This window comes from Meriones unguiculatus, chromosome 20 (genome assembly GCF_030254825.1).
Source record: "Meriones unguiculatus strain TT.TT164.6M chromosome 20, Bangor_MerUng_6.1, whole genome shotgun sequence".
NCBI lineage: Eukaryota > Metazoa > Chordata > Mammalia > Rodentia > Muridae > Meriones > Meriones unguiculatus.
The window spans coordinates 63781484-63807765 of NC_083367.1; the positions used below are offsets into that span (position 1 = coordinate 63781484).

General features: G+C 48.8%; 2 protein-coding genes across 8 annotated transcripts in view; one reads left to right on the plus strand and one right to left on the minus strand.

Moving 5' to 3' along the window:
• The window catches only part of Serac1 (serine active site containing 1), a 34724-nt gene extending 33089 nt beyond the window's left edge, over positions 1-1635 (plus strand). For both annotated transcript variants that reach the window (XM_021635712.2, XM_021635714.2), the window contains one exon: positions 454-1635. In XM_021635712.2, the coding sequence (XP_021491387.1) occupies positions 454-590 (137 nt within the window). In that variant the 3' untranslated portion in view covers positions 591-1635. The remainder of the gene's footprint in view (positions 1-453) is intronic.
• Synj2 (synaptojanin 2) overlaps positions 1-26282 on the minus strand; it is a 104127-nt gene that overhangs the window by 9388 nt on the left and 68457 nt on the right. For 2 of the 6 annotated variants that reach the window (XM_021635706.2, XM_021635710.2), the window contains 15 exons: positions 25094-25175; positions 23757-23897; positions 22190-22382; positions 20871-21029; positions 19310-19466; positions 18231-18348; positions 17652-17870; positions 17473-17551; positions 16824-16992; positions 15573-15740; positions 14105-14239; positions 11936-12048; positions 10926-11034; positions 9133-9308; positions 3430-7096 (listed from right to left, as the gene is read on the minus strand). In XM_021635706.2, coding sequence (XP_021491381.1) covers positions 6371-7096; positions 9133-9308; positions 10926-11034; positions 11936-12048; positions 14105-14239; positions 15573-15740; positions 16824-16992; positions 17473-17551; positions 17652-17870; positions 18231-18348; positions 19310-19466; positions 20871-21029; positions 22190-22382; positions 23757-23897; positions 25094-25175 — 2744 coding nt within the window. In that variant the 3' untranslated portion in view covers positions 3430-6370. Of the gene's footprint in view, positions 1-3429; positions 7097-8125; positions 8275-9132; positions 9309-10925; positions 11035-11935; positions 12049-14104; positions 14240-15572; positions 15741-16823; positions 16993-17472; positions 17552-17651; positions 17871-18230; positions 18349-19309; positions 19467-20870; positions 21030-22189; positions 22383-23756; positions 23898-25093; positions 25176-26282 lie in introns of those variants that run through there. The other 4 variants (XM_021635709.2, XR_009588084.1, XM_021635711.2 and 1 more) reach the window with 4 other exon arrangements.

Here is a 26282-nt window from a genome sequence, read left to right on the forward strand (position 1 = left end):
TTTCACTGTGCCACACAGCTGGGCAGACCTCCTGCCGAATCCCAGGGCTCCTCGAAGAGTTCCATTCTTAAAGCAACAGCACAGCCGGGCTCCTGACCAGCTGCCTGCAGCATCGTAGCTTTGCTACAGCAATTCTGACCGCCCTCTTTTACCTGCTCCCCTCATCCCTCATCCAGTGGTAGACTCACTGGCATCTACCTGCATCACATAGACTTGTCAGACTATCTAACTCCTGCCTACCATCCACCCTGCCCGTGTGGGGCATTGCCATTCTTAGAAGAGCAGTAGGAGATTTTTATTAGCCTACAGGTACAGGGAAGTCCCTACAATGCCCGTGCTCAGGTTCTCAGAAACGGAGACTTAGCTATGGGGCATCCATTTTCACACATGTCAAAGTTCTGTGCGGGTGAGCTTGGCATCCCGTGGTTTTACTGACACTTTTGCTTTCTTCAGATTTAGGCATTGGGGATCTAATTCCTGTGGATGTCAACCACTTGAACATTTGCAAGCCGAAGACAAAGGATGCTTTTTTGTACCAACGTACCCTACAGTTCATCTGTGAAACTTTAGCCAGAGATCTTGAAAAGTGACAGCTACCTTCTTTCCATTCTTATGTGAATACAGTGCAAGAAATGCAGCATTCGCCTTCTCTTGTTAAGCTGTATGCAGTCCTGTGCACTCACTGTGGCTTCAGCCTGGTCAGCAGAATGCAGCTCTTCAGGCAAGCACTGGGAAACACCCACATTGACATGGAGGTCACAGAGGAAGGGTTACAAGAAACTCTTTCATGCTGGGCCTTGGGGTGGAGAGCCAAGTTGCTTGTGGCCAGAATGCCTGTCCACTTGAGACTGTCCCAGCTTACCCAAGAGTCTTGACTGGCAACTTAACACACCACAGAAAATGCCATCTGGAGAGAACAAACTAGAAGATGCTGTCATGTTTTAGTGCCAGTTTTTAACCATTAATATGTCAGCTACACATTTGCTTTTACGCATTGGGTATCACATACCCGGTGGTATGCTAGGGTCAGTCTTGTATGCTTCTGTTTTTTTTTAAATGTTGCTGAGAATAGTGTATATATATATATTTTCATAATCTTTTTAGGATATTTTAACTAGTTATACAGTAATGTGCTCTGGATATGGAAAAAAATATTTGCATCTGTCAGATAAACTAACAAAGATTTCTTTGTGTACCCTTTAGAAGTCCCTCTAAAGGGTGATGGCCTTTTTTGGGTAGCAGCATTGTGGTTTTTTTTTTTTTCTTTTGTGGTGCTAGGGCTCAAACCCCAAGACCTTGTGCATGCTAGTCCCAAATGCATACTTTTCCAGTATACAGCTTACTGAATTCTAGTTATCACCACCACCTACTGTCCACCTAAGACTATTTCTAAGACTATTTTATCATCCCCAAAGAAGCCCGCTCAGGCAGACACACTTTCCATCTAATGGACATCATAAAGTTGGCAGCATCACCTTGTTGCTGTCGGCATAGAAGTTCCATCTTGCATTGGTCCTTTCCTGTCTCTGCTTCCTCCCTGCCTTGAGGTGAACGGCTTTACCCATCCTACCATTTTGCGTGTCTCACACCACTGACTAAACCCAGGAGCCAAAATAAATCTTTTCTTTAACTCTGCTGCAGTCTGTCATTACAGTGAGTGTGAATATAGCATATTGCAGGTCTGAAAAGGTCTGGGCTACTGAATTGCTCTTGCTGTTTTCCGATAGACAGCTAGCTGCTTAGAGGTTAGAAAGGCCACTTTGTAGGTGTAGGTGGGGTCTATCATACACAAGACCAAGGTGAAAAATGACTTTTCACATGATACAGTCAGACAGAGCAATACAGCACTGGCTGAAGATGTGCTTCTAATGGCAATATAATCCCGAAGAAAGAAGTGTTTGGGGAACCAATCAGCTTGGACTAAGCATGGGCAGAATTTGGAGAATACATATTCGCATCTGTTTCCATGAAGAATGCACGTAAACACCCTCAGAGTTCATCCATTCCCCAGTCTGCTGTAAGGGCCTCTAGAAGATAGACTAGCCTCCGCAATCACATACGGTGGAGCATGTTTCCTGTGTCCATGGTCCCTGATTACAGCTTTCACAGGATAAATGCTAACGGTGTCCTCCCTCCCATTTACATTTAGTTGCTGTGTGCATGCATAGATCAGAGGACAACATTTGCAAGTTATGTCCCTCTTTCTACCATGTGAGTCCTGGGGATCAAACTCAAGTCTTCAGGCATGGCAGCAAGCTCCTCTGCTGCTCAGCCACCGCTTAGGCCCTCAAGCCATAAGTTCTTGGCCTTTTTGTTTGTTTTTCAAGAAAGGGTTTCTCTGTGTAGCTTTGGCTGTCCTAGACTCCTAGCTTTGTAGACCAGGCTGGCCTCAAAACTCAGTGATCTGCCTCCCTGAGTCCTGGGATTCTTTAAAGGTGTGTGCCATCACTCCGGATCTTATAACATTGTTAAAGTAACTTTTATTCACCTGATTTAATTGTAGTCTCAGAAGCTTCCTGCCTCTGTCTGCTAACCTAGTGCTAGTCCTAGAAGTTTCTAGCCTCCATAAAAAAACTAGGCCTGGAATGTTTTCAGCCTCCGAGACTTACTCCTGAATAAGCACAACTTTCTAGTTTCTTTCTGAACTGTTGCTGGCTGGTTCAATTCAGCTGGTCTGGCTCAAACTCCTCTCCTAGCTAACTGATTCAGTCTGGCTTCTCTCTCAGCCTCTGACTGAATTGCTCTGCTTGGCCTCAAACTAACCCTAGCAAAATGTTCTTGCTCCTGTTTCTAGTTTGTTCTCTCTTCAACCTCTCCCTGTAAAAAACTCTTTCTCTGTAAAACTCGATTAAAACTGCCTATGAATTCCACGAACTGAACTGCCACAAACTCAGCTCTACTGCCCTGCCTCTCAACTCACTGACTCAACCAAACAGCACTGAGTAGAACTCCGAGATCTGCACGCCCCTGTCTCCTGAGTGCTGGGATTAAAGGCATGTACAACCACACCTTGACCTAAGTTTTTCTTTACTTGAAACTTGCTCTATACCAGGCTGGCCTTGAACTCAGAGATCTGCTTGCATCTGTCTAGTGGGATTAAAGGTGTGTTTGTGTTCCAGCCAAAGTTCCCATGTTGCCGATAAAAATTCCTCTATACCTTATTATTCTCTTGCTTTTTCAACTGAGTTCAGTTGTTGGAAAGGAGGGAGGAAAAAAAAGGAGGTAAGAAAGAAAGGGAGATAAGGAGAGAGAGGTGGGGGGAAAAGCAAGGAACATCACACAGTAAAAACTAGCAATTTCATTTCATGTAGAGAAAGGCCATAGAAAAAGTCCAAGGGTTCTCTTCAGCTCTGAAAAGAAGCTCAATTTTAAAAAGACAAAAACATTCTAATAGTGCATCCAACATCAGAACAAATTACCAACTCAAAATACACTTCAGACTTTTATTAGTCACTAATCTCTGGCTATAATTTTCAGTTTTCCTTCTCAACAAAATGACCATCTAAAGCCAATTCTTTAACATATGACTTCCCTCAGGGAATTTTTTTAAGTATCTCAAACTTTAGCAACTCTAAATCTTTGTAAAACTTTCTTGACATTTCCTAATTTTAGTCACCTTTACAATTTCTTTTAATGTGTGGGAAATCTGAAACAGTCTGTACTCAGGTCAGAGACCATGTGAAATTGTCAGCATCCCCTGAAACAATGTGGTAAACTGCACATTGTTTCAAAGCAATGGCAGTCCCGTTAACTGAGGCAGACCAAAAGCAACAAACAGACCCAAGGCAAAATGGAGCCTTCAGGCTGGCGGTTGCTCAGTGCCCACGCTGTTATCATCAACCATTATTATCAACCAACTGCAGCTGGCTTAAGATGCTCTCTTAAGCACTGATTTAAAAAAAAAAATAGGCCATCCCAACTAGCCTTTTTTTTTTTTTCCTTTAACCCTTCTTGAGACTGGGTCTCACTATGTAGCCCTGGCTGTCCTGGAACAATGTAGACCAGGCTGGCCTTGAACTCACAGAGATCCACCTGCCTCTTCTGGAGGCCTGGATCAAAGGCATGTGCCACCACCACCTGGCTTATTCAGTTCTCAACACTGCACTTTGTCTTTTGACTCACCGTCCTGCGTGTTGGTTCTTCACTTTTAGACTCTGGGAGCAGCTGCTGCTCTGATGAGCGCGCCTTAGGGGGGGCTCCTGGCTTCTGTGCCAGTCGATTGCTATGTAGAGCAAAGAAAACTACACGCTGGAGTTCTTCTCACACCAGGTCATCTTGGGAGCTGAGCTCCCTGCTGCCTTTCTGACTGGAGGGCTACATTTGTCTGCTGGCAGATCTACCTCTTCTGTGGTGGGAAAAGAAGGTATAGATAAGAAGAGGGCATCTGAGTTTTTAAAAGTAAGCCCCCCCCATTCCTGACTGCACTTTCGGGAAGAAACGTTGTGGCCAACCCTTACCATCTCCCAGCAGCCCACTTCACTTTCTTCTCTGACACTTTCTATAAGGTTTTATTTGTAGAACGAACACACGAGGTGAACTACACTATCTTAAGGGCCACAGAAAGCACCCTGATCATCTACATGTCATCTTTAATTTTTTTCCATTATTTTATTGGGGTTTTATTTTCTTTACTTGCCCGCACATATGTCTGTGCACCTTGTGTGCACATTGGGTCCTGTGGGATTGGAGTTACACCTGGTTGTGAGCCACTGTGTAGGTGCTGGGATTCAAACCTGGGTCCTCTAGAAGAGCAGCCTGTGCTCTTAACTGCTGAGCCCTATCTCCAGGCCCCCACGCCATATTTTATAGCGGCCAAATATATGTATTATCTGCTTATCTCTGGGGTCAGCTGCTCCTTTTTCTCTGATCAGATTTCAGATGAAAGTAGATACATGGAGTCTTGTTCTTGAATGCCAGATTTAAATAATTTGCAAGATATCTTGAACGTGACAGTGAAGATAATTTATGAAACCCCAGCAGACTGGTGGGCAATGAGGAATGAATGGCTGTGACGATCCCAGGCATCAGGAGTCACTGCAGGCTTGCTTGTAAGGGCAACACTGGATATTGCTGGATGGGCCTGTGGTGTAACAGAATCCTAAATGTGGCCTTGGCATAATAAGATTTGCTAATGAATTTCTTTCTGAAAAAAGGGATCTTGCTCTGTCCCAGGCTGGTCGTGACCTTGCGACCCACCCAACTCGGCCTTCTTCAGCTAGTGAGCTTTTCATACACAAAAATGTGGTGTCTGCTTCAAGTAGGTTCTAGACCTCACAGCGTTTTAAAGATATAAAGCAGCATCACGGAGTCTGTCAGTTCTTGAAGAGACGAGAAGTACTGGAAGTGCATGAAAATGGAGAGGCACCAGACCTGACAGACATACGGACAAACCCAGACTTGCTGTCTTGGATCAGCTTCCTAATGGGGTTAAGCAGCACACCATAGCTCCAGGCCATGGCGGTGTACAGGGCATGCGGAAGTCAGCGGCTCCAAATCTGAGTGGGGCGTAAGCTCATGCTGCACATGTCACAACCCAGATTGTGTTGTCAACAGCTCTCACAGGAATGATACGTAAAGCTAATACACAGGGTAGTCACCTGAGTATCTGTGGGAGATCATGGCCGGGATCCCCGAGGTACCTGAATCCTTAGACTCAGGTCCCCAATGGCACAGTAGTTGTGTAGTCCCTACCTACCCTCCTGTGCATGTTCAGCTGGCTGCAGGTAGTTTACCCCTGTTACGACAGAAGACACGTGCTCGATGCAGACAAGGTCTTTCTGCAGAGCCTGGAGAAGCAGAACTGTAGCTGGGAAGGGCACTCCACAAAATGAGCTCACAGGAATGGATGGCCCAGCCATGCCACTGACCTATTTGCTGTTTTCAATTCTGTTCATTTATTTTTTTCTTAACCTGGTTTAAAGTGGGCCAGAACAGCTCTTAATGGTCCCAACTGTTTTTAATGTCATCTCTTATGAGCCGACCACTTATCTCAAACCTGTAAATCACAAACAAAAACAACAAGCAAATGGCATACACACATAAACTGAACAACTGTTTAAAATCCAGTAGGTGAGAGCATCTCCGGCATCCATATTTCTTTTCTTTAAAAACTGTATGCTGAATCCAACCATACATTTCCCATTCTCCTGAGAACAAGCTTAAAATACACAGGTCTTGAGTGAAACATTTTGGAGACTGGACGGATAATAACCGTACTGAATGGGAGGCTGTTTGTAAACTACACAGGACTGACAGGTAAGCAAAGGGCTTCAGTGAAGCTTTAAATTGACATCCCACTTGACCAGGTCAAGCAATGCCCACATTTGGGATGAAAGCATCTTCAGAGTCTAGTCATCTTCTTGCCAGTGGGTCAAACGCCCAACGTTGTTCTCTTGTCTTTGTTACTGGCTCTCGCCCAGTGGCTGAAGTCTTTTCCCCCATGGTCTGGTGGGAGGCCCCTCTCAGCCACAGATGTGCCGACCTGTGCTGGGTCTCTGTGTGTCCTCTCGGGGTTCCTGGACCCCAAGTCTAAAGGCTCAGAGCTCTTGGACAGCCAGTTATTATTCAACAGCTTAGGGTGGTGGAGAAGGCTCCAGAAGGGATCTGGATAATCTCCATGAGAAGAGGCTGCCGTGGGATCCGTCACTCTGGGGCCATCAGTTTCAGGGCTTATGGCAGATGAAGTGCCAAGAAGGCCAGCTTGTGGACAGAGCGGGTGGGTGTCGGGCTGCAGTGGGGAGGGAGAGCTGCTGGAATATGTGAGGTCCTGGAGAAGTTGGCTGTTGCTCTGCAAGACCTGCAGGTGGAAGGTCGCTGGTGCGGACTTCTTTCTCCGTGGGGGCACCTTGGGAGCCAGGGACGCGGCCTCTGGGGGCGCCAACTCCACAGAGCCTGTCATGGGAGGAGCTTCATCCAGTGCTGGCTTGCCACTGCTCAGCCTCCTCTCAACGCCTTTCCCAAGCGGAAATGTTCTTGGTTTGGGAACAGGCGGAACTTGAGGGGCTGTCGCTGCAGGAGGGGTCTCAAGGCTCATTTCCTGGGAAGCGAGTGTAAACTGGACAGGCTGCTGCTCAGACTGTTCTTCTGGTAACATGGTCTGAGGGAAAGGCAAGGTAGAGTGTAAATGAGAAGCCAGCAATGGAAGAAGTGGGCACCCAGACAACACTCAGAGAACAGGTGGATGAGGCTGGGGCAGCCAGGTTGAGGGCAGAGACTGTCTGCGAGCCAGTGGTGTGAACAGGAGCAAGCAGGGCAGCAGTGATACAGCACGGCCAATGAACGAACGAGAGGGCTTTAAAACCAGAGCCAGTGGGTAATTTATGATGGCATCCCGGTTGCCCGACATCTTCCCGCAACTCCGCGAGAACCCTTCTGAAACATTCGTTCTGAGGCTGTAGCCCGAGCGAATGATTCAGCATGCTGTCCACCACGGGGCGAACAGCTGGAAGGACTAATGGCTCTACTTTCTTCTCGGATCTTTCATATTTCAGGGACTCCACTTCTTTAGCTCTGCTTTTAAACTACATGGTGCAAAGTAGAGCTTTGGTACAGATGGGGCCGGGTGGTTAAGAACAGGGGGACCAGGTCCAGTGTTCCATTTGGCTCTTTTTTTTTTTTTTTTTTTTTTTACTTACAAATTTATTTATTTATTATATATACAGTCTTCTGCCTACATGTACACCTATACACCAGAAGAGGGCACCAGGTCTTATTATAGATGGTTGTGAGCCACCATGTCGTTGCTGGGACTTGAATTCAGGTCCTTTGGAAGAGCAGTCAGTGCTCTTAACCTCTGTGCTGTCTCTCCAGCCCCCATCTGGCTCTTAAAAAGGAAAACAAACAGAAAGCATAACCGTTCTCCACTGGCCTTGTACCAAAATTCCCATGCAGCCACTGAAGAAGCCAACTCTGTTCCCGAAGAGACAGAGCAAAGACGAAAAAGAGGGAAAAGTCCATTTTGCAACAAAGCATGGAAAATGGATGGGCAGCAATAGGCCAAGGCAGGACAGAAGCACAACCGGAAGACAGAAAGCAAACTCAGTAAATGGGCACATGCCAGAGAGGCTCTCACACTGGGCAGGTCGGAAAAGCAATAGTTACTCTACGGTGCCCAGGCAGAGATTACCGAGTGGCCTGCTCCTAGAACTGAGCTCAAACGGATGATCCAGAGGTCTCTACAGGTGTCAGTCTCTGGGCAGCTACTGTCCTTACAAACTCATGTCTTTGCAGCAGTAAGCAAGGCTGAGAGGCTTGTGAGCGAGAGCAGAAAACAATCTGCAAGAAAAGTAGTGAGAAAAGCTGTCGGGCCTGCAGGAGCCCAGGGCCACGTGAGCAGAGTAAAACTGCGAATCTAGGAACTGGTTAGGGTTCTGTGTGTGTGTGTGTGTGTGTGTGTGTGTGTGTGTCTTTGAGAAAGAGAAGGGGAGGGAGGGAGAGGAGGGAGAGGGCAAATGAAAGAGTTAGTCATATGTTTGTGGTGTGTGAGCCTCTGTGTTTGTGTGTGGGGGGGTGTTCATCTGTACAGGGAGGCCTGGAGGAGCTTGGCTCTCTTCATCACTCACCTTTTTCCCCTGAGACACAGCCTCTCACCGTTAATCTCCAGCCATCCTTCTGTCTCTGCCCTCTACATCTCTGGGTTACAGGTGCATGTGTGGCTATGTTGTGCTTTTCACATAAGTGGTGGGATATGAACCCAGGTCCTCATGCTTGCGCAGCAAGTGCCCAGCCCCGGTTAGTGCTTTTCAAATGCACACAAATCTTTGCATGTGAAACCACATGCACACACCACACACACACACACACGGAAGCGCTGGACACTGGGTAGGAAACACCCACAGCAGCTCCCTGTGGAGACTGCCGACACTCAGGAAGCAGTCTCTCTTAAGCTGTTCATGACTGTCACAGTGCGAAGGGCAGCGAGCTCCTTGTTCTGCTCAGCTGAGGCCAGGCTACAGCAGGAAGAGGAGGGGAAAGCAGTTGCAGAATGAGCCATTTCCCCAGATGTGGCTGAGTCTGGGATGCAGGTGTGGAAAGAGAAACCAAATCCAACTTCATTTCTGTCCTTGACATAATTCATGTAACAAGACCTTGAGTAAGCTTGGAATGAGTGGTTCACAGGCCTTGGCTTCTTACCTTTCCTGTTCTCCTCAAAGTTGGCTTCTTCATGGCAGGGACCCTAGGAGCAGGCCGGCGGGGGAGGGCTTGCGGCCCCAGGGAGGCCTCTGGCTTGCCTCCTACGGACATAGGCTCTGGCCTGGAAGACCCTTGGTCTCTCAGGGTCATGTGACCTGGGGCTACTTCTGGAATACCTGAAACATAAAAATCACTCCACTCAAGTACAAGGACATGTAATTGTCTGCATATCTTATCATTTAGAGAGTCTAGTGCCCTATAGACTCTCCATCCTTATAGAGTATCAGTTCTTATATTGCAAAGAAGTCCTTAAGGATAGTCAAGATTAGGCAGCTAGGTCTGGCCCTAGCTCTGCGCACTCATGTCCTTCATAGCAAGAGGGTCTGAGGAAAGAAAGGTGAGACCCAATTCTGTATGAAAATTGTTGTACGTTTCTCAAGGAAGAGCATCCACAAAGCAACAGATTCTCAACAGGAGCAGGAATAAGACAGTTGAAGGTTGCATGGAGACGGCAGGGAGACTTCAAACCTCCACGAACATGCATCTCTAGAGCTGCCTGTTCGTTACACTTTGTTGAACTATAACCCGCCCGCCGGAAGCTTAGCCCATTTAAATGGTTGTTAATGCAGGTGTTGCAGACACCACCACTATCCAATCCCAGAACATGTTTGCTATACCGAAACGAAACCCGTTCCTTCTTCCCACTCACACTTCCTGTCTCTGCCCACCCAGCTACTGCGGACATCATGTATGTGTGGAACAGCACAGCATGTGCTTCTGTGTCTCATTTCTTTCACTCAGCATAACCTTTTCAAGGCCTACCCTCACTGTGATACGTACCTCTACATTCCCACAGCTGACTAATACTCCATTGTATGAATGTAATATATTTTTATTCACTTATCAGTTAATAAAAACCAAAACCACTTGTGCTGTATAATCCTTCAACAATGTTTCTCGAATTTCTAAACATGTCCTCTGCCCTCCTTCAGTGTGCTGAGAATTCCAAGTCCAATAAATACCCTGGATAATGCAATTGGGCAATTATGATATCTCCCATATGTCTTTACAAAGGGCATAATCTCGCCTCTTCACAAAAGCTTCTGGATTATAGCCCAAGCCAAAACAGCAAATGCTGGCAGCAGTGATGTGGAAAAAAAAAAAAATGGGAGAAATTTCAAGTAGGATAACAAGGGTTAAGTGAGGTAAAGGCAAGAAAAAATTAACAGTAGTATGACAGGGAAGACTCCCCAGCCTGAAGCACAGGGTTTATTTACACTTGCCCATGACTTTACAAGGTGGGCTTTGTGCTTGCAGTAAGGGCATACACAATGGTCCTCTGTCACCCGGCTGGCAGAATGAATTAGTACGTGTAACTTTAAGCTCTCTGTGAATATGGAGGGGCACGCAGGTGCCACACTGCCCTTGCCGAGCTCAGAAGACAACCTGTGGTAATTGGTTCTCCTTCTGCCACGTGAGTCCCGGCATTGACCTCAGACCTTCAGGTTCACTGGCCCAACGTGAACCTTTTTTAAAGTTTTGCTTATCGCTAAAGTGCTGCTTAATCTCATGGGATTACTTTCTAGATACTTCATGAATTTTGAGTATATAAGTAAATAAAATACCAAAGACTACTTCCATTTAACATTGCATAAAAAAAAAAAAAAGAAAGAGGAGAGAAAAAGTAAAGAGCAAGCACACCCAGCTCTTCTCTAAGCCGCTATCAGTGAGAGGATAAAATGCAACTTTGCACCCCCCTTTGGCCAGGACGTGGTTCCCAAGAGACTACCTACCCCCGCCAGCTTCCAGGAGACACCGGATGGCTGCTTCCGCCTCCTGAGCATTGGTGGTTTTGATCTGTTTGACGTTGTAAGGTTTACTTATTCCAGTTCTTGCCTTGGGCTGGAGGACAGAGTCGGGAAGAGACGTGGTTACCGCAGGTAGGAAACGAGCCTCTGTGTGTGCGGTGTGCACTTTGCTGCTCGTTGGTACAGGCAGCAGGTGGCCGAATGCAGAACCCACCAAGTGATGGCCGAACCCACTAAATCTAAACCACATCTTCCACCCACCGAGATCAGGGATGCAGTAATGGTCAGAGCTGAAGAACAGGCTGAGGACAGGGTTTTTGCAATGTGGATGCACCGTCTTTTGTTGTTATTTCCATAGCCAGGTAGAACTGGAGAACAGGTGTAACAGTCTCAGGCCATGCCTTCCATGCTCTGTGTATGATACGTATTTCTCAGTGGGATTGTCTACCTCCTCATTCAGCTCCCGGGTCGTCTGAGACCCACTTTTATTCCTGTGCGTTCTGGAATCTAGTCAGTTCCTCAGCCTGCTGGCCTGGGTAGCCTCCTGAGCACAACAATACCTCCCCTTCAGTCCTGCCACAGGCCTTCACGCGCAGCAGCAGCTCAGGGCTCCTGCCTCCTCCCCTGCAAGTCTTCAGAACCGAGCTTCGGCAGAATCCAGGCCTAGTGGGCCTCTGGCCTTCCACCAAAATGGCCAAACTTATCTGAATTTTCCTTTTCCCCTTTACCATGCAGTACGCTATAGATCTAGGCAAAGGCAGGAATTGCAAGGGAGCGAAGGAGGAGACGGAAGTGGGCAGTTCGCTTTGCAGGGCAGCGGGGTGCTTTGCACAGCCACTTAGTAGTCCTGTAAAGATGTTGCCACTAAGCATTAGGGGGTTGGGGGATGAGCTGGTGGGCAGGGGGAGGGCTAGGGAGACGGAGTGATATTCCTTGAAAAGGCGCGAGCTCTTGAGGTGGAGCTCTCAGTACTGGGAGCCAATCGGAGCACTCACCGGCTGCTGAGGGGCCCCTGGAAGAAGCTTCGCAGTCTGCAAGATTGAATACTGCCCATGAGTGCCAGAGGAGATGGACACATCTGAGGCCGACTTCTTCACCATTAAACCGGCTATGAAGAACGACAAGAAAAGAGTGTCAGCTTCAGTCACTTGGTAACATGCTAGCGAGCTACAGGACGTTGGGAGGAGGCAGCCGGGGAGGCAGCCACAGCCATGGTCAGGTGTGCAGGCTCATGAGCCACCCAGAGTGCTCCCAGACAGGTCCCAAAAGACCCTTCAGGGGCTGTGGCTGTGGGTTCGCAGCAGAGAGCTCTCACAGCACAGATGAGGCCTGGCCTGGGTTCCACCCTTAGCACCACACAAACAAAGCAGTTTTCCTGGTGATTCTCTGATGGCTTGGCCTATTGACACAAACTGTCTAGGGAAGCACTGTTAGAATGCAAATTTAAGTCTAACACACAGGCGGCTTCTAGTCTTATATAAAAACCAATTGATTTTTAAGCGGTTTAAAACATTATTATCAAATGTTACTATCAGGATCAATTATCTTAAATGTTAATTGTGTGTGTGTGTTTGTACAAAGCATTTGTTTGTGTGTGCAGCACATGTAAAGACAGAGGGTAGCCTTGGGTCCTTGTCTTCCAACTTGTTTGAGCCAGGGTCCCCTGCTGTTTGGACAGCACACTCCAGGGAGCTGGTTCTCAGGTTCTTGGGGTCCTCCCCCCTTCTCTCCTCTCGTCAAGCAGTGAGAGTAGTGGGATCAAGACCATTCCCCTCAACACGGCAGTTCTGACACGGAATCTGGTGCTCTGATATGCATAGAGCCCACCTCAGGGAAGGTCATAGGCTTGCCTGGCCAGTGCTTTTACTCATGGAGCCATCTCCCCGCCCCTAAAACATTTTTTTTTTAATGTTTGAGAGAAGATAAAAGTTCTAGAGTCTCCAGCTCAGAGAAATGAAGTGTTACATTTTGCTTTTAGGCATTAATGAGTTAGGTCTTTAATGACACAGTGAGTGAAATAAAAACAAATGAGCAAGCAAAAGGAATAACAGTTTGTTAAATTTTTCTTTTTGGCAGAATTAGGAACTGAATTTAGTGCCTCATGCACATTAGGCTAGCACACAGCCCCAGCACTTAATTGCTTTCTTTAAAATAATGTATAAATACACATGTATGCGACTGAAAAAAAAACAATGGAAGTATTTTTGACTGAAAGTTTTACTTGTAGGTAGTCAAGTAAATTTTACATTTTGATTCTTCTCTCTGTAACTATTTTTATGAGAGCTCTAAAATAATATGATTATACATTTGTTTAATTTTTAAATTTATTTTTTGAGATACATTCTTGCTATGTATGCTATACTGGCCCTAAACTCTTCATCCTCTGGCTTCAGTTTACCACAACAAATACCTTATAAACTTGATATTTTCAGGATCATTTCTATTTCCTGGATATAAGCTCACAAAAGCAGAGGTATGCTTCTAGAGGGATATTGATTATTGCTGTATGTCAGCTCTGGGTGAACTCAATTTTGAAAGGAGTGGGTTAGAGGCTTAGAAAAGTCTGCATTTGACTTTCACAGTTTGGTGGGGAGGGAAGCAAACCATAAGAGAGAAACAAATCGAAAGCAAGCCACGAGGTTATTTTGAGATTAAGGCAAGTGTGATGATAGGAAAAGCATTATCAGAGGGGCTGGAGGGAAATGTCATACCGGGAGAGCCTGAAAAGACAGGGCTCATCCCGAGAGCCAAAAACAGGAACGGGAGGTGGATCATGGCCTGGGCTGGGAGTGTGCATGCTGGGTCTCTCGGTGGACCGGGTTCCTAAAGACAGGTCTGTCAAAGGAACAAGCACATGACAGAAAAGCTAGAAACATTCCCTCAAAGGGTATAAGCCCTTTTCCACACTAATGGTTTCAAATTTAAGGTGCCTGGAGTAAAAGCCACATTCCTGGATGAACAGCTTTAGACAGGCTTTGTGTCACATTCCATGAGGAACCTATGACCTCCAGCACGGAATATGTCCTAGATTTAGATGACAAGGAGCCCTGGGTGGGGGAGCATCAGAAGGGACTCAGTGGATTAGAGCCGTGCTTTCAGTAGCAGGAAGTGTGCGGTTATTCCCAGCAGGCATTGTGGCAAGCTCAGAGTAAGCAAAGTCTTACTTGGAGGGGGGGGTCTCTGTGGTGGGTGAGGTGGCCGAGGCCTATTGGGGACGGACAGGGACCTGCTCGGAGAACGGTGGCGAAAATCCCCAGCAGCTTCCAGCTCCTGCTTTAACTTCACGAGGTCAGCATCGTCTGGAGGACATGGCAGCTGTGAGAAAGATGGTCTCTTCCAGGCGCAAGGGTAAGAGATGGCTTTGTGGTAGGCAGAAGTGCGATGGATACCCAGGGGGTCTGCTTTCGAAGTGAGAGCCCCTCTGTTGGAGTGAGGGTACACCTAATGCCTGCTTGGAACACTCGGTGAACTGTGGGCCTGGTTTGCCAGACTTGAGAAGCCCTAGCATGTTTTAGTGCGTAAACCATCTCCTTCGAAAATGGCCCTCACGTGGTCTACACAAGCAAAAGTGGAACCAGAGCTCCTGAGATTTACCCACCATAGGAGGAGAACTTAATTCCTCATCCCGAAAGGTGGCTACTGATTTGGAAGCTGAGACTAGCCTCTCTTCTTTGCTAGCCTGGCACCGGTGGCAAGCTCTTAAATACTAGAAGCCTCAGCCAGCCACTTGCTGAATGCCTGACACCATGACTGGTACATTTCTCTGGAAGAGCCAAAGGTGGGGGAGAGAAAGCCAGAGGAGCCATCACCGATGCTGATCTGCTTTCTTTCATGAAGGTTGTGTGCACACTGCCCCACACACCTTACCAAATCCAAATCTCTATGGCAGACTCAGCAACTCAAAGTGTTAAAACCAACCAGTGGTTCTAGAGTGGCAAGGTACTGATCAGTTTGGGGACCATTCTTTAATTAAAGGAACACGCAGGGCACACGAGTCTTTGTACCTCTCTTGACAAGGAAAGAGCTTACTTCCCTGTCAGCCATGCTCTGTTTTCTCAGCCCTACCCCAAGGGTCCTGCACTGTTGGCCAGAGCCTCTCTCCAGTTAGGGACACAGTGACTGAGAGTGGAGGGCAGCCGGGGAATTTTGGATGCACCAGGGTCAACTTAATCTAAATGAATCTAAGTTTCCACCGAGTAATCCGGGATACACATTCATTCCATACAACCTTCTTCTCTCCTTCATTCTATAATGTAATGATGCCACTGTGTAATGGGACATGATGTCAATGGAGCCGCACACCAGGGTGCAGATATGAGTGTGTCTCTTCAGGGACTGGGGACAAAATCACTGCTAGAGAAACTGTGGCCCCTTGAGTACGTAAAAGAAAAAGGACTTATCTCCAATTAGGTGTGGTACAGGGACAAACACTGAAAAAAGAAAAAGAAAGAAAGAAGAAAAGACCCAAAGGAAATCAGTGTGTGGAGGAGGATGGAGTCCTCCCCGAGGACAAGTTCTGTATGCTGTGCTGGCTGATCCTGTCCTGGGACCTGCGCACCTGACAGGTGCAAACCTTCAAGAGGAAGAGGACACCACTCCAGCCCCGCCCCAGGAAAGCAGGGGAGGAGCTACCTTTGTAGGTCGGGTGTTGCTTCTTTTTAGCCAGTGCGGGAGATTTGCTGGCAGGTGCCGAGGAGCGCGTGGTATCACAAGAGTCGTCTCCGCCAAGATCGCTGTCTGAGACCACAGGCTGGCCAAACTCATCCACCGAATAGTCTTCTTCATCTTCAATAACATCCCCTTTAAAAAGAATGGATCACGTGAGGATGAGGGCAATTAGGGTGCAGCAGTCTAGCCTTCAGCCAGTGGGACCATCTTGCTGTCAGTTTGATTGGCTTGAGGGATACCTACAAGATGATATCTGTGTCCAGAGAAGATTAACTAGGGAAGGAAGGGCTAATGCTGAGGTGGGGCAGGCTCCCTTGAGGCCCATGTGGAACAGAAGACAATGGTATTTTCTGTTTCTTGTGCACTGTCACATGTCCCATGCATGGTGCTCTTGCCTTGCCATGGACCCAGATTCAACGGAGCCAAAGGTTATTGTCCTAGTTAGATTTATGTCAACTTGACATAAGCTAGAGTCGCTTGGGAAGAGGGACCTTCATCGAGAAAAGCTTGTATAAGATTGCCTGTAGACAAGTCTGCGGGGCATTTTCTTGGTTGGTGATTGATATGAAAGGGTCCACCCTGGAGGCTTTCTTATAAGAAAGCAGGCTGAGCAAGTCATGGGAGCCAGCCAGCAAGAAGCACTCCTCCATGGCCTCCGATTCCGTTCCCTGCCTTGAGCTCCTGCCCTGCTTTCTTTGATGAGGGACTGTGATGTGTAACCATAGCTGAAATAAACCTTTTCCTCCTGAAGTTGCGTTCGGTCATGGTGTTTTATCACAGTGATAGAAACACTAACTAAAACAGCTACAGCCCTATTAACTGTGAACCGAAATGAAGAATTCCTCTTTAGAAGTGGTCTGTGTCAGGAATTGGAGCACTGTGAAACCAATGTAACTAACACAGCTTCTGAGAGAATCTGCTGGCAGGCACAGGAGCCAGGTCCCCAGCCAGGTCCCCACCTCAAATGCACACCCACCCACTGCCAATACCCTCAAAGCCACCGTTAGTGTATGTGAGATATCCATCCCCACATGTGAACACTGCAACCCATGGTTGTGAGTGAACACCGGAACACCTGCACATGATCCCCAGCTATCGCACAGAGGCAACTCCCACACTTCAACTGTCCCCAGTAACCACTGTGAGGCAGGGTCTTGGCCAAGGCCTGCTCATCATTGGAACTCTTTGCATGTCCTACCTGGCAGAGTCACTCACCTTCTGACTCATAATCCAGACTCGTGAAGTCAAAGTTCTCCTCCAGCAAGCAGGAGTTGGCGGTGGGAGACACAGGGGCCATGCTGTCCCGCTTCCGAACAAGCTCCTCTCTCAAGCCTTCCAGCCAATCTTTGGTCTTTGGTCGAATCTTCACGGCCCTGCCTTTCACCTGGGAGGCCAGCCAGCAAGTAAGAACAGGGAACAGTCACAACTCCCTTCATTCACAAGCGCTTCTCTCTCCAACGGGCACAATCAGCACAGCTGGCTGAGGAAACTCCAAGTCCAGACCCCGGGTGAGCTCAAGCACAGCTCACACATACTGGATGCAACACCTCTGGCTTTTCGTGCCATGCAAATTTAAACCAGGATTTCATCAAAACAGAATCAAGTTAGATGCTGCATGTCCCAAAACAGTCTCAAGAGAAAGGTGGGAAGTCCTTTCTATCTAGGTGGGAGCAAAGAACTGTGGGAGCCACACTTTCAGCTGCTGTAAGTGGGACGAGGTCAGTTCCGAGACACAAGACCAAGATGGAAGCTCCCAGCAGCTATGTATCATGGTGGCTACATAGGTAGGGCACTGGCCAGGGAAAATCAAGGCCATGGAGGGATGGGTCAGCTCTACTCTGCAGTTTGAGTAATTCCCACTCACCTTCATACCATCCACACCTAGCACGCTGAGAGCCGAGTGGCTATCTGCAAATGTCACCAGCATCTGCCCTTGGTTGATCCTGTGATACAGGAGACGAGTCAGTCAATACTAGGAATTTAACGCGGCTCTCTTGGAGCCCACGGACACCCCAGAACATACATCTGAGGAGTGGGGATTACCTGACCAGAACAATGGTCCCATAATTCCCCAAAGTCTGCATAAGTTCTGTGCGCAGGTCCTCTGGAAATTCATTTTTCTCTTCTAGAGTTGGAGACTGAAGGTTTATAACAACGGTGGCATCCAGAGGACCCTGGACGGAGGACACTTCCTGGAAAACTCTCTCTCGGGCTCCTGCGTCGACCTCTTGCACCTCCACCTCCACGATGGCCAGCACAGGTCTGCATCAGACAGGAGGAGGAAACGGTGGAGAGCCGTTGGCCTTGGCAGGTCACATCCCCACCTCCAACCTGCCCCTGTCCCCCAGAGCTCTGTTAGATACATCATTGTACAGGCTATATCTTCGGTATTTTCATGAATAATGCCATGATATGCAACAATGACAAGATGCTAACAATTATTACTTCCCAATGGCGGACGCAGGGCACCCCCTAGCTCTCTCTCTCATACAAACACACACATACTCTCTCCTCTCTCCTCTCCACTCCACCCTCTCTGTCATCCTTCCCGTCCTTACAGGGACAGCATGTTGGTGTCCTTTGGGGAAGTACAGCCAGTGCTTTCCTCAGTGGGGACCATACCTGTGATCAGATGCTTGCAGCTCCGCACGGCCGTAGTATTTGAGAGTTCCTGGAGACCAGGTATGTCTGATCTTGGCATCACCATCTAGATCACTGTCTAGAAGGTTGAGTTCTTCAGCTGCTCATGGGATTCCATTCAAGAGCCCAACAGCCAACAGGAGACACAAAACCATATCAATACGGATGAATGTAATTCTGACTGCTTGCAGCAAAGAACTCTGCCCCTAACCACCTTGGCTCAGGCTCCCCCTTGAGCTTCAAGTTTGGCTTGGGCTGCTTTGGGGCTGGGGTGAGACAGTTTTTCACACTCATATGACCAAGAACCATGGCATCATCCCGCCCCACCCCCACTCAGGTCTCTAAGCTGTGGACCATAGTGAGCAGTCCATTACCTTGGAGACCTCTAGGTTTTGCACAGACAGAGGCTCTCAGGTTCATAAACCTTGCCTCTCAGTGTCCTGGGACCATGCAGATGCTCTCAGGCTAATCTGTGTGTGTGTGTGGGGGGGGGGGGGGGATCTCTTCCAGCTGTAGCTCTAGTTTCCTGGCTTTGAAATCTCTGCAGACCTCTCTTGAAATGTGGGAAGGCTGTTTGCATTCTAGATCACAGATGTTCTGAATTTGATGAGTTTAGCTTCCCTTCTAGGCATCTGTGGCTTCAAAACAGACTTTACAACTCACTGATTTAAAAAAACAAACAAACAAAAAAAAAAACACATCAGCCTGGCTCATGTTCCATTTGGATTGGAGGCTTGAAAAGGTAAGAATTTGGTTGAGCAAAATGGGCTCAATCAAATACCTGAGAGGAGTGACGGGAAGTGAGAGATAGCCCATGACTTTACTCCTCTTTCCTTCTAGGATAAAGGTCAGAGGGTGGGAAGTAGCCATGATGGAGAGGCAGAACGAGGATAGAGGTGGTTCAAATATGGTAACAGCTAGAATGTCGTCATCATTTGGCTAACTAATTGAGAAAAACGTGATTTACGTAGCCAGGCCACCGGGCTGAGTGACCGGTTCTTTCCCGCTATGGTATGTCTCATTTGCCACTGTTCTGTCTCAGAAAGGCACACGGCACTCACCCGTCTTATCGTGAGGATGCTTCTTCCTCCACCACAGCACCCTGTCTGTCCAGGCTGGGGTACGGCACTTATCACTTGTGTCATAGGCAGCTGATCCAACATCATACTTATAGGTGGGTCCAAAGTTAATGGTTCCCTCATGAAAGTCTTTAAAAATCTATTTGGAGAAGGAAGTCACAGGTCACAGAAGGAGAAGAAGGTGGCTCATTCTAAAGTGTTCTAAAAAGTAATGGACTCTATATGCAAATATGTGTAATATCGGACAGACACGCCTTCTAAAGATGGACACACAAACACACCGTCATAGCACGTTGCCTCTCCTCCTGTCAGCCACCTTTTGCCACCCCCTTGGCGATGGTGAAGGGATCACAGGACAGAGATCACTGTGTGCTCGTCTGAGCATCCAGTGCCTGTGTACAATGTTTTTAGAGCCGCAGCAAAAGCTCTCTCACTTGACATAGTGAAGTATGCGGTGAGAATTTGGTGAAGGAAGAGAAAAAGATTTGTAGGGTGATATGGCTCATCTGTATACTTCACAGTTAGGCAGAGCAAACCTCGAAAAGGTGGCTGAGTCTCGTTTTGGAAGGAGAGAGACCTTCATTTTTCTTTCCTCATACCTTTAAGTAGCTGCATTCTCAAAGGCAAATGGCATGCTTCGCATACTGGAAACATGGGACTCTGGAATAAGCAATGGTCTTAGCTAGAGAAGATGAGCTATGGGCATCTGGAACCTGGCTGCTCTGATCCTGTGTCATTTAGGCCACATCCTTCCAAGTCCCTAGAAACCTGTACATGCACCATGGTCCAGCACGTGCGATGGATACTTTTGGAATAAGCTGTGGCCTGGTGTGCTGGCTTCATGACCTCAGCCACTGAATTCAACTTTATTCTCCATTCTGTCAATAGAAGGAGCATGATTTGTAGGGCAGTGTGGAGGAACCTATGTACAAATTGGTGTGCAAACGACTCTGTTAGTGTTCTACCAGCACGAATGGGACAGCAACAAAATACTGTAAGCAGAGTCCAAAGTGTCACCCAGCAGCTTCTGATGTCAGAAGCAGAGGGGTCCCTGTAAAGATCGCACATGCATAGAGAGGCGAGTGTATTCGGTTACAGGGAGGCCACGTGCACCAGTACTCAACACCTTCAACGCAATGGTCCACCTGACATTGTCAGGGGGACACAAGGAGGCAACCATGACTCAGGCTGAGCATGCATCCTCTCTGGGGAGCTAGACGGGCTGACTCATGTCTAAAAGCAGAAAACACAGTGCATTAGAGGGAGTGGAAAGCCCGGGCCCTCAGCAGGTGGCTTTTCCTCGGAGATAGTGCGTCAGCCATAGGAAGACACAGGGGCCCGGTGTGTGACCAGCCAGAGAGCCACTAAGTTCCGAGGTTTGTGCAGCTGTACTGTCCTGTTTCTCTCCCGTCATGAAACCCTGTGTGTTTTCTCTACCATCGCAGTCAGCACTGAAGCCGCTCACAGCTTTAGCGCACGCGCACGAGCAGACAGCACGCCACACAGGAGCAGCTACTGAGGAGATCTTAAAGGTACAACTCACTTTCCCACTTGACTTCTGTAGCTGTAACTGGTCAAATTCCATAAGCTTCTTCCAGTCTTGTCGTTTAACAAAATAGAAGACTTCTTCATAGGTAAGGTCGATGCGGTAGTTGAAATCACCACACCAAAACACATAATCGTGTGAAAATATGTTTCTCCCCTAAGGTGGAAAGAACATATCAAATGTAAGGAAGGTGGAAGGGGCGACGGGAGGATGTTTGGATGTTTCTCCTAAAATGTTGTTTTCCGCTCAAGTGTCTCATTTTTGCCTAGCCCTATAAACTTTCCAAGAAATCCTTACACAATTTGCTTCTGTGTTTTATGAAATAGGGCCCTGTGCAGCCCAGGACTACACAGCTGAGACCACAGGCGTGCACCTCCACACCCAGCTGTTTGCATTGCAGGAGAAACATGAGCTGTCTCCTCAGCTATGCATGGGTTTTAATCCAGCAACGCTTCCACTCTGGCTGGACTGCCAACACACCCTTAGTACATAACTTTAATCCCAAACAGTGAAGGTAGAGTTGGTTTATAGAAGAAAGCACCCATGTCTGAAAGTGGTGTCTAACTGAGTGGCTCTATTCTCACAGGGAACTCATCTGTCCGGTAAAGGAAGAATTCTAGGATCTAGCCAGCCTCTGTTGAAAACTGGAAAGATCTGTTGCAAGGCCATCTAAACCCTATGTCCCTGGCTAGAAAGTGGGGCCCCTATACCAGGCTGAGGTGTTGAGGTACTGGCTTTGTGTGGGAGGGGAAGTACACTAAAATCTGAATTTGAGAAGAAAGCCTGCTGGTTTCAGCATGGAAATCCCTGGGTTGTCACCAGAGGGCAGTGTGGTGTGCCTTTCTGGAGACTCGGGGCAGATGGGTTGGCAGACGGGGCTTTTTCAGTTAGGATTTGCCAGTTTCGAAACAGGAGTTCGTTGCAGAACAGCCACAGAGGTATTGTGCGTCAGAAGAGAGTGAAATCCACGCTACCACCACCACGAAAATAAAACCAGACTGCCTAAATCTGCTCTCCGTATGATCACACTGGTTTTCCTCCATCGTCTGAATTAGAAACACCCCCAAAGTGCGCCCAGGAAAAGCCAGGCTACCTAAGGACTTCCGGAGAGCCGAGGTAGGAGGTGACAGAACACTCAGGGCTGAGCCTCTCCTGCAAGGACAGCACGTCTCGGCTTGGCCACGTGAGGATTCTCACGGGGATGGGGGGTGGGGTGGGGGTGGGGTGGGGGGTGGGGGCTCCTCTTAGCAGCCCAGGAGGCCGCAGGTGGCAAATCCGAGCAGCCAAGGCCCAGTGTACACCCACAGGCCACTCACCGCCGGGAAGGAGAGCTTGTGCGTAATCTCCCGGTAGTCTTCGTTCCTCTCCTTCACCTGAGACTGCCCAGCCGTCAGGTGGCTGCAGATGAAGCAGAAGCTGGTGCTGTGGAACTGGAAGCGGATGCCCACGGCGCCCTTATTCCCCGCCTTTCCCCCCATGCCAGTCTTCACCGTGTCGATGGCCACGTCCCTGTAACGAGACAGTGTTACGATCCGTTGGCTGTGGAGAAATATGAACCCATTCTAACACAGAGTAGCGCCCGCAGGGCAAAGCTTGGAGACCGACGGGACCCCGTCAAGCCCACCGCTCTTTTCACTGCTGAGCACTCCTGGGTGCGCTGCACCTCAGTCGGGTGTGCTGTCACATCACTGCTGTGTCTGCCCCAGCTCTCTGCGCAGAAGCAGCAGGTGCCGCGCTGGGCCCCGTGGCCCTCCGCTCTCACGGAAGGAATAGGGGGGACCATTCTGAGAACTAGGAAACAGGCCTCGAGCTGACCTGGGGAGCTGGTCCCACATTGCCTTTCCCAGAATGCACTGGGGATGCGCGCCTGGACAAGGCCCTCAGACCACAGACTGCTTGACTGGTGTTTCTGTGAGTGGGCCACAGCTGGAGACTGCTGTACGCCTGCGACGTGGGGGACAAGGTGGGGGCAGGGGTGGATGGGTGATAACCTGCCCAGGGGTTAAGTCAAACAAGCTTCAGGCCAAAGGGCAGACACTGGGCGCAAGGTGAGAGACCTCAGGCGGGCTTGGGAGATCTGCCATTCTCCCACCTCCCCTCTCCCCAGGCTTACCATTACCTCCACCCAGACCTCTCTTAATACACTCGGGGCCTGGTAACAAAAGCGGCAGGGCCCTGAATACGATTTGCAGGTAATAGAAGATTATGAACGTAGAGCCTAAGGGCACCTTGGGCATTCCAGTGGCCCTCTTTACATGGTGACTGGCCAGGTCTCAGGCCACGTGACTTAGATGGGAGGTTTGTTCAATGCCTTGCACTAGCAACTGGTAATCCTAATGCCACCAGCAAGACCATGTAGTGATAGCAGGCAGCGAGAAAGCAAAAACAAACAAACAAAAATACCCTCTCCTAAAAGACACCTGTTTCCTAAGGCTGACTACTCCTTACACAGTCACAAAGCCACGGTCTTAGAGAGGTAATAATGAGGTGAAATGAACTCCTACTTACAACTCTAGAAGAGACCAAAGCACCAGGGTTTCCTGAGCGCTCACTCAGCGCTTGCTCAGGACATTCACGTCTGGGAAATGTGAATGGGAGACCCACTTCCCGCCCTGCCTGGGCTTGCTCGAGATCAGCCCTGACTCTTCCTAGGAGGCCAGTTTCCTGAGTTAGGATTTTCCCGTGGTGGCTTTTTCAACTGCCAGACAATATTCAATTCAAGCCCATTTTCCCTCAGGAGTTTTGCTCTGTTCACTGAGAATAAAGGCAGGTTCTGTTTCCTGCTAGAGTTATGGGGAGAGGAGGGCATCAGGAGGAAGTCACAGAATAAAACCGACTCATAAGCCCCTGTTCCCAAGATGCTTATAAGCTAACAGTTCTTACCTGATGAACGGGACATGGTACGGACGGACAAAGATATAAAGACACACGCCCACCAGCTGTGCGGAGGTCAAGAGGATGTACCGATGGGAGCGGGAGATGGCTTTCTGAAGCTGCTCACCCCACATCTTCCTGTTGGTGGTGCTGGAAAGGCAGGCAGGTGAGGGATGCTGCTGCTGCTAGCAGGAAGTGCCCTTCTCCCGCTGCCAACCATAGCCCCCCTCTGTCTTTTCTACAGATGGCATACCGCCTGTACCCCCAATATGACTGCCAGATGTCAATGCCTCCCACGGACTTCCACACGGCTTTTATTGGGTTTTGTTGTTTTCAGTTGTTCTTGATTATTTATTTATTTATTGGCGGTAGTGAGGACTGAAGCTAGGACATTGTGTGTTCTAGGCAAAAGGCATCCCCAACCCGCTTCGTTTTTTGAGACAGTAACTCCCTAGCTCTTCCGGGCTGGCCTTGAGCTGACTCTGTAGCCCAGGCAGACCTTGGTCTTGCAATCCTCCTGCCTTAGCCTCCTGAGTAAGCTGGTGTCACAGGTCTGCGACACCAGGCCCAGGTCTGACTGTATCTCATACGCTGTAGCAGGGCCCCCATCCCTGGCACCTAGGCACTATCAGATAAAAACTGTGTTATTTTACTTATCTGCTTTAAAAGCTTAAGGGTTGATGAGATTGCTCAGTGGGTAAAGAAGGTACTTGCCACAGAGCCTGACAACCCAAATCCAAGCTCCAAGACTCACATGGTGGGAGGAGAGAACCAATACCCAACGAGTTGTTCTCTGACACACACACACACACACACACACACACACACACACACTACATGTAATTTTAAAAAGTAAAGAGTTCCTTGAGATAAGACTGGTCACCCACGGGGATGAATGCCTATTTGACTTTATATCAAGAGTTTACCCAGTAGTTTGGGCTCTCCCCTTCCTGCCCGATGTGAAGAGAAGCACTTCAGAACCTCCTACAGACCCCTCCCCCATCACTTTACCCAGACATTCTGCTTGTCCTGCCCTGCCCTCAGGTACACACACACACACACACACACACTGAGACAGTGTGACTCAACCACAACACAAAGCCCAGGCTGGAGCATGTCACAAAAGACACACCACCAGTCCCTCCTGTTTGTTTAATCAGCAGGAAAAGACAAGCAGAGCGCTCTATCAGCCAGCGTGGGCCGGGAATGTAGCCAGAAGGACCCAGACAGCCAGAGCCATGGCTGCTGGCCCAGAAACAAGCTGGCTCTAGGGGAGCTTGGAGCCCTGATCCTGGCAAGGCACACCTGGCCCAGGGACACCCTGATCCCCAGGCCTGGCCCCTTACCTGGCATTGACAATATTTCCCGCACTCAGCTCCACCATCTCTTCAAACCCCACGGCAAATACGTCAGCGGGACTGCCATCATCTGGGGAACAAGACAAGAGAAGAGATAAATCACAACTGCCAGATCCTGTATCGCTGGTTCACGGGGTCCTTTTCCCTCTTCCTGACCTTCTCACTGCTGGAACCCATTCAACCTGGCCCTGACAGGGAACAAGCCACTGGAGCCTTCTCTCACTCCCTTCCTGTGGTTGTCCCCCGTGCCATCTCTGTCCTTCTCTGTATTCAGCCTGGAGCAGCCTGTGACCCTCTCTGAACCTCTGACTCTCTACAAAGGCACGGTAAATGGCATGTCACCAGGAAATACAGAGCTTAAATTGGATGCCATGAGCAAAACACTTGATTCAGTCTGTCCCTCAGTGGAGCCTCCTCTCCTTCCCGGTGACATGTCTAGCCAGTCAGACCCCAAGTGACCTGGGAACACACTATTTTGTGGCTCCCAAGTATTTCTCAGATTGAGCTGGTGGCAGCTGTGTGTGGTCAAAGGACACACTGCCTAGGAGCCTCTGTGGAATGCACTGTGGGAGGCCAGTGCTTCAGGGAATCCCTGCAGCCATTCACCAGACCTCCCCAGCCACTTCCTCAGACACGTGTGCACATGTACCTGAGCCCTAAGACTAGACAGTGTTCCACGTGCGAGGAGCAATATGACTCCTGCCAGGGAGGAAGAGGCCTCTGCAGCCAAAATCCAGCTAGCTCTCCATGTCCTTCTCCGCTGGCCATGTGACGCCTGGCGTCTTGGCTGAATGGGCTGAGAGCATAAAGCTGCTTCTTTCTCTCTTTAAATGGAATGCCAGCTTTCCTCTGTCTGCAGTAGCTGGCAACGGTGAGGTCGGGGTGCCCTCTTGATCCTGAACCTGGTGGGTTCTGGTGAGCCCCACCACCATCTTCCTGCCAAACAGTTATCAGCGTGCCTTAACCAGCACCCTGTTGTCCAGGCAGAGAAGGCCACTGTTGAAGTAGGGGACTCTCCTCAGTGAGGGGTGCTGGATTTTCTTGGCAGTACTGGGCCTCTGCTGTCATTCAGATATGCTGGACGCTGTACCAACGCTACCACAAGCCACCGCTGACCCGAGAATGTCAGGGTTTCCAAATGGTGGACTCTGATACCTTCCTTCCCTGAGGTGAGGAT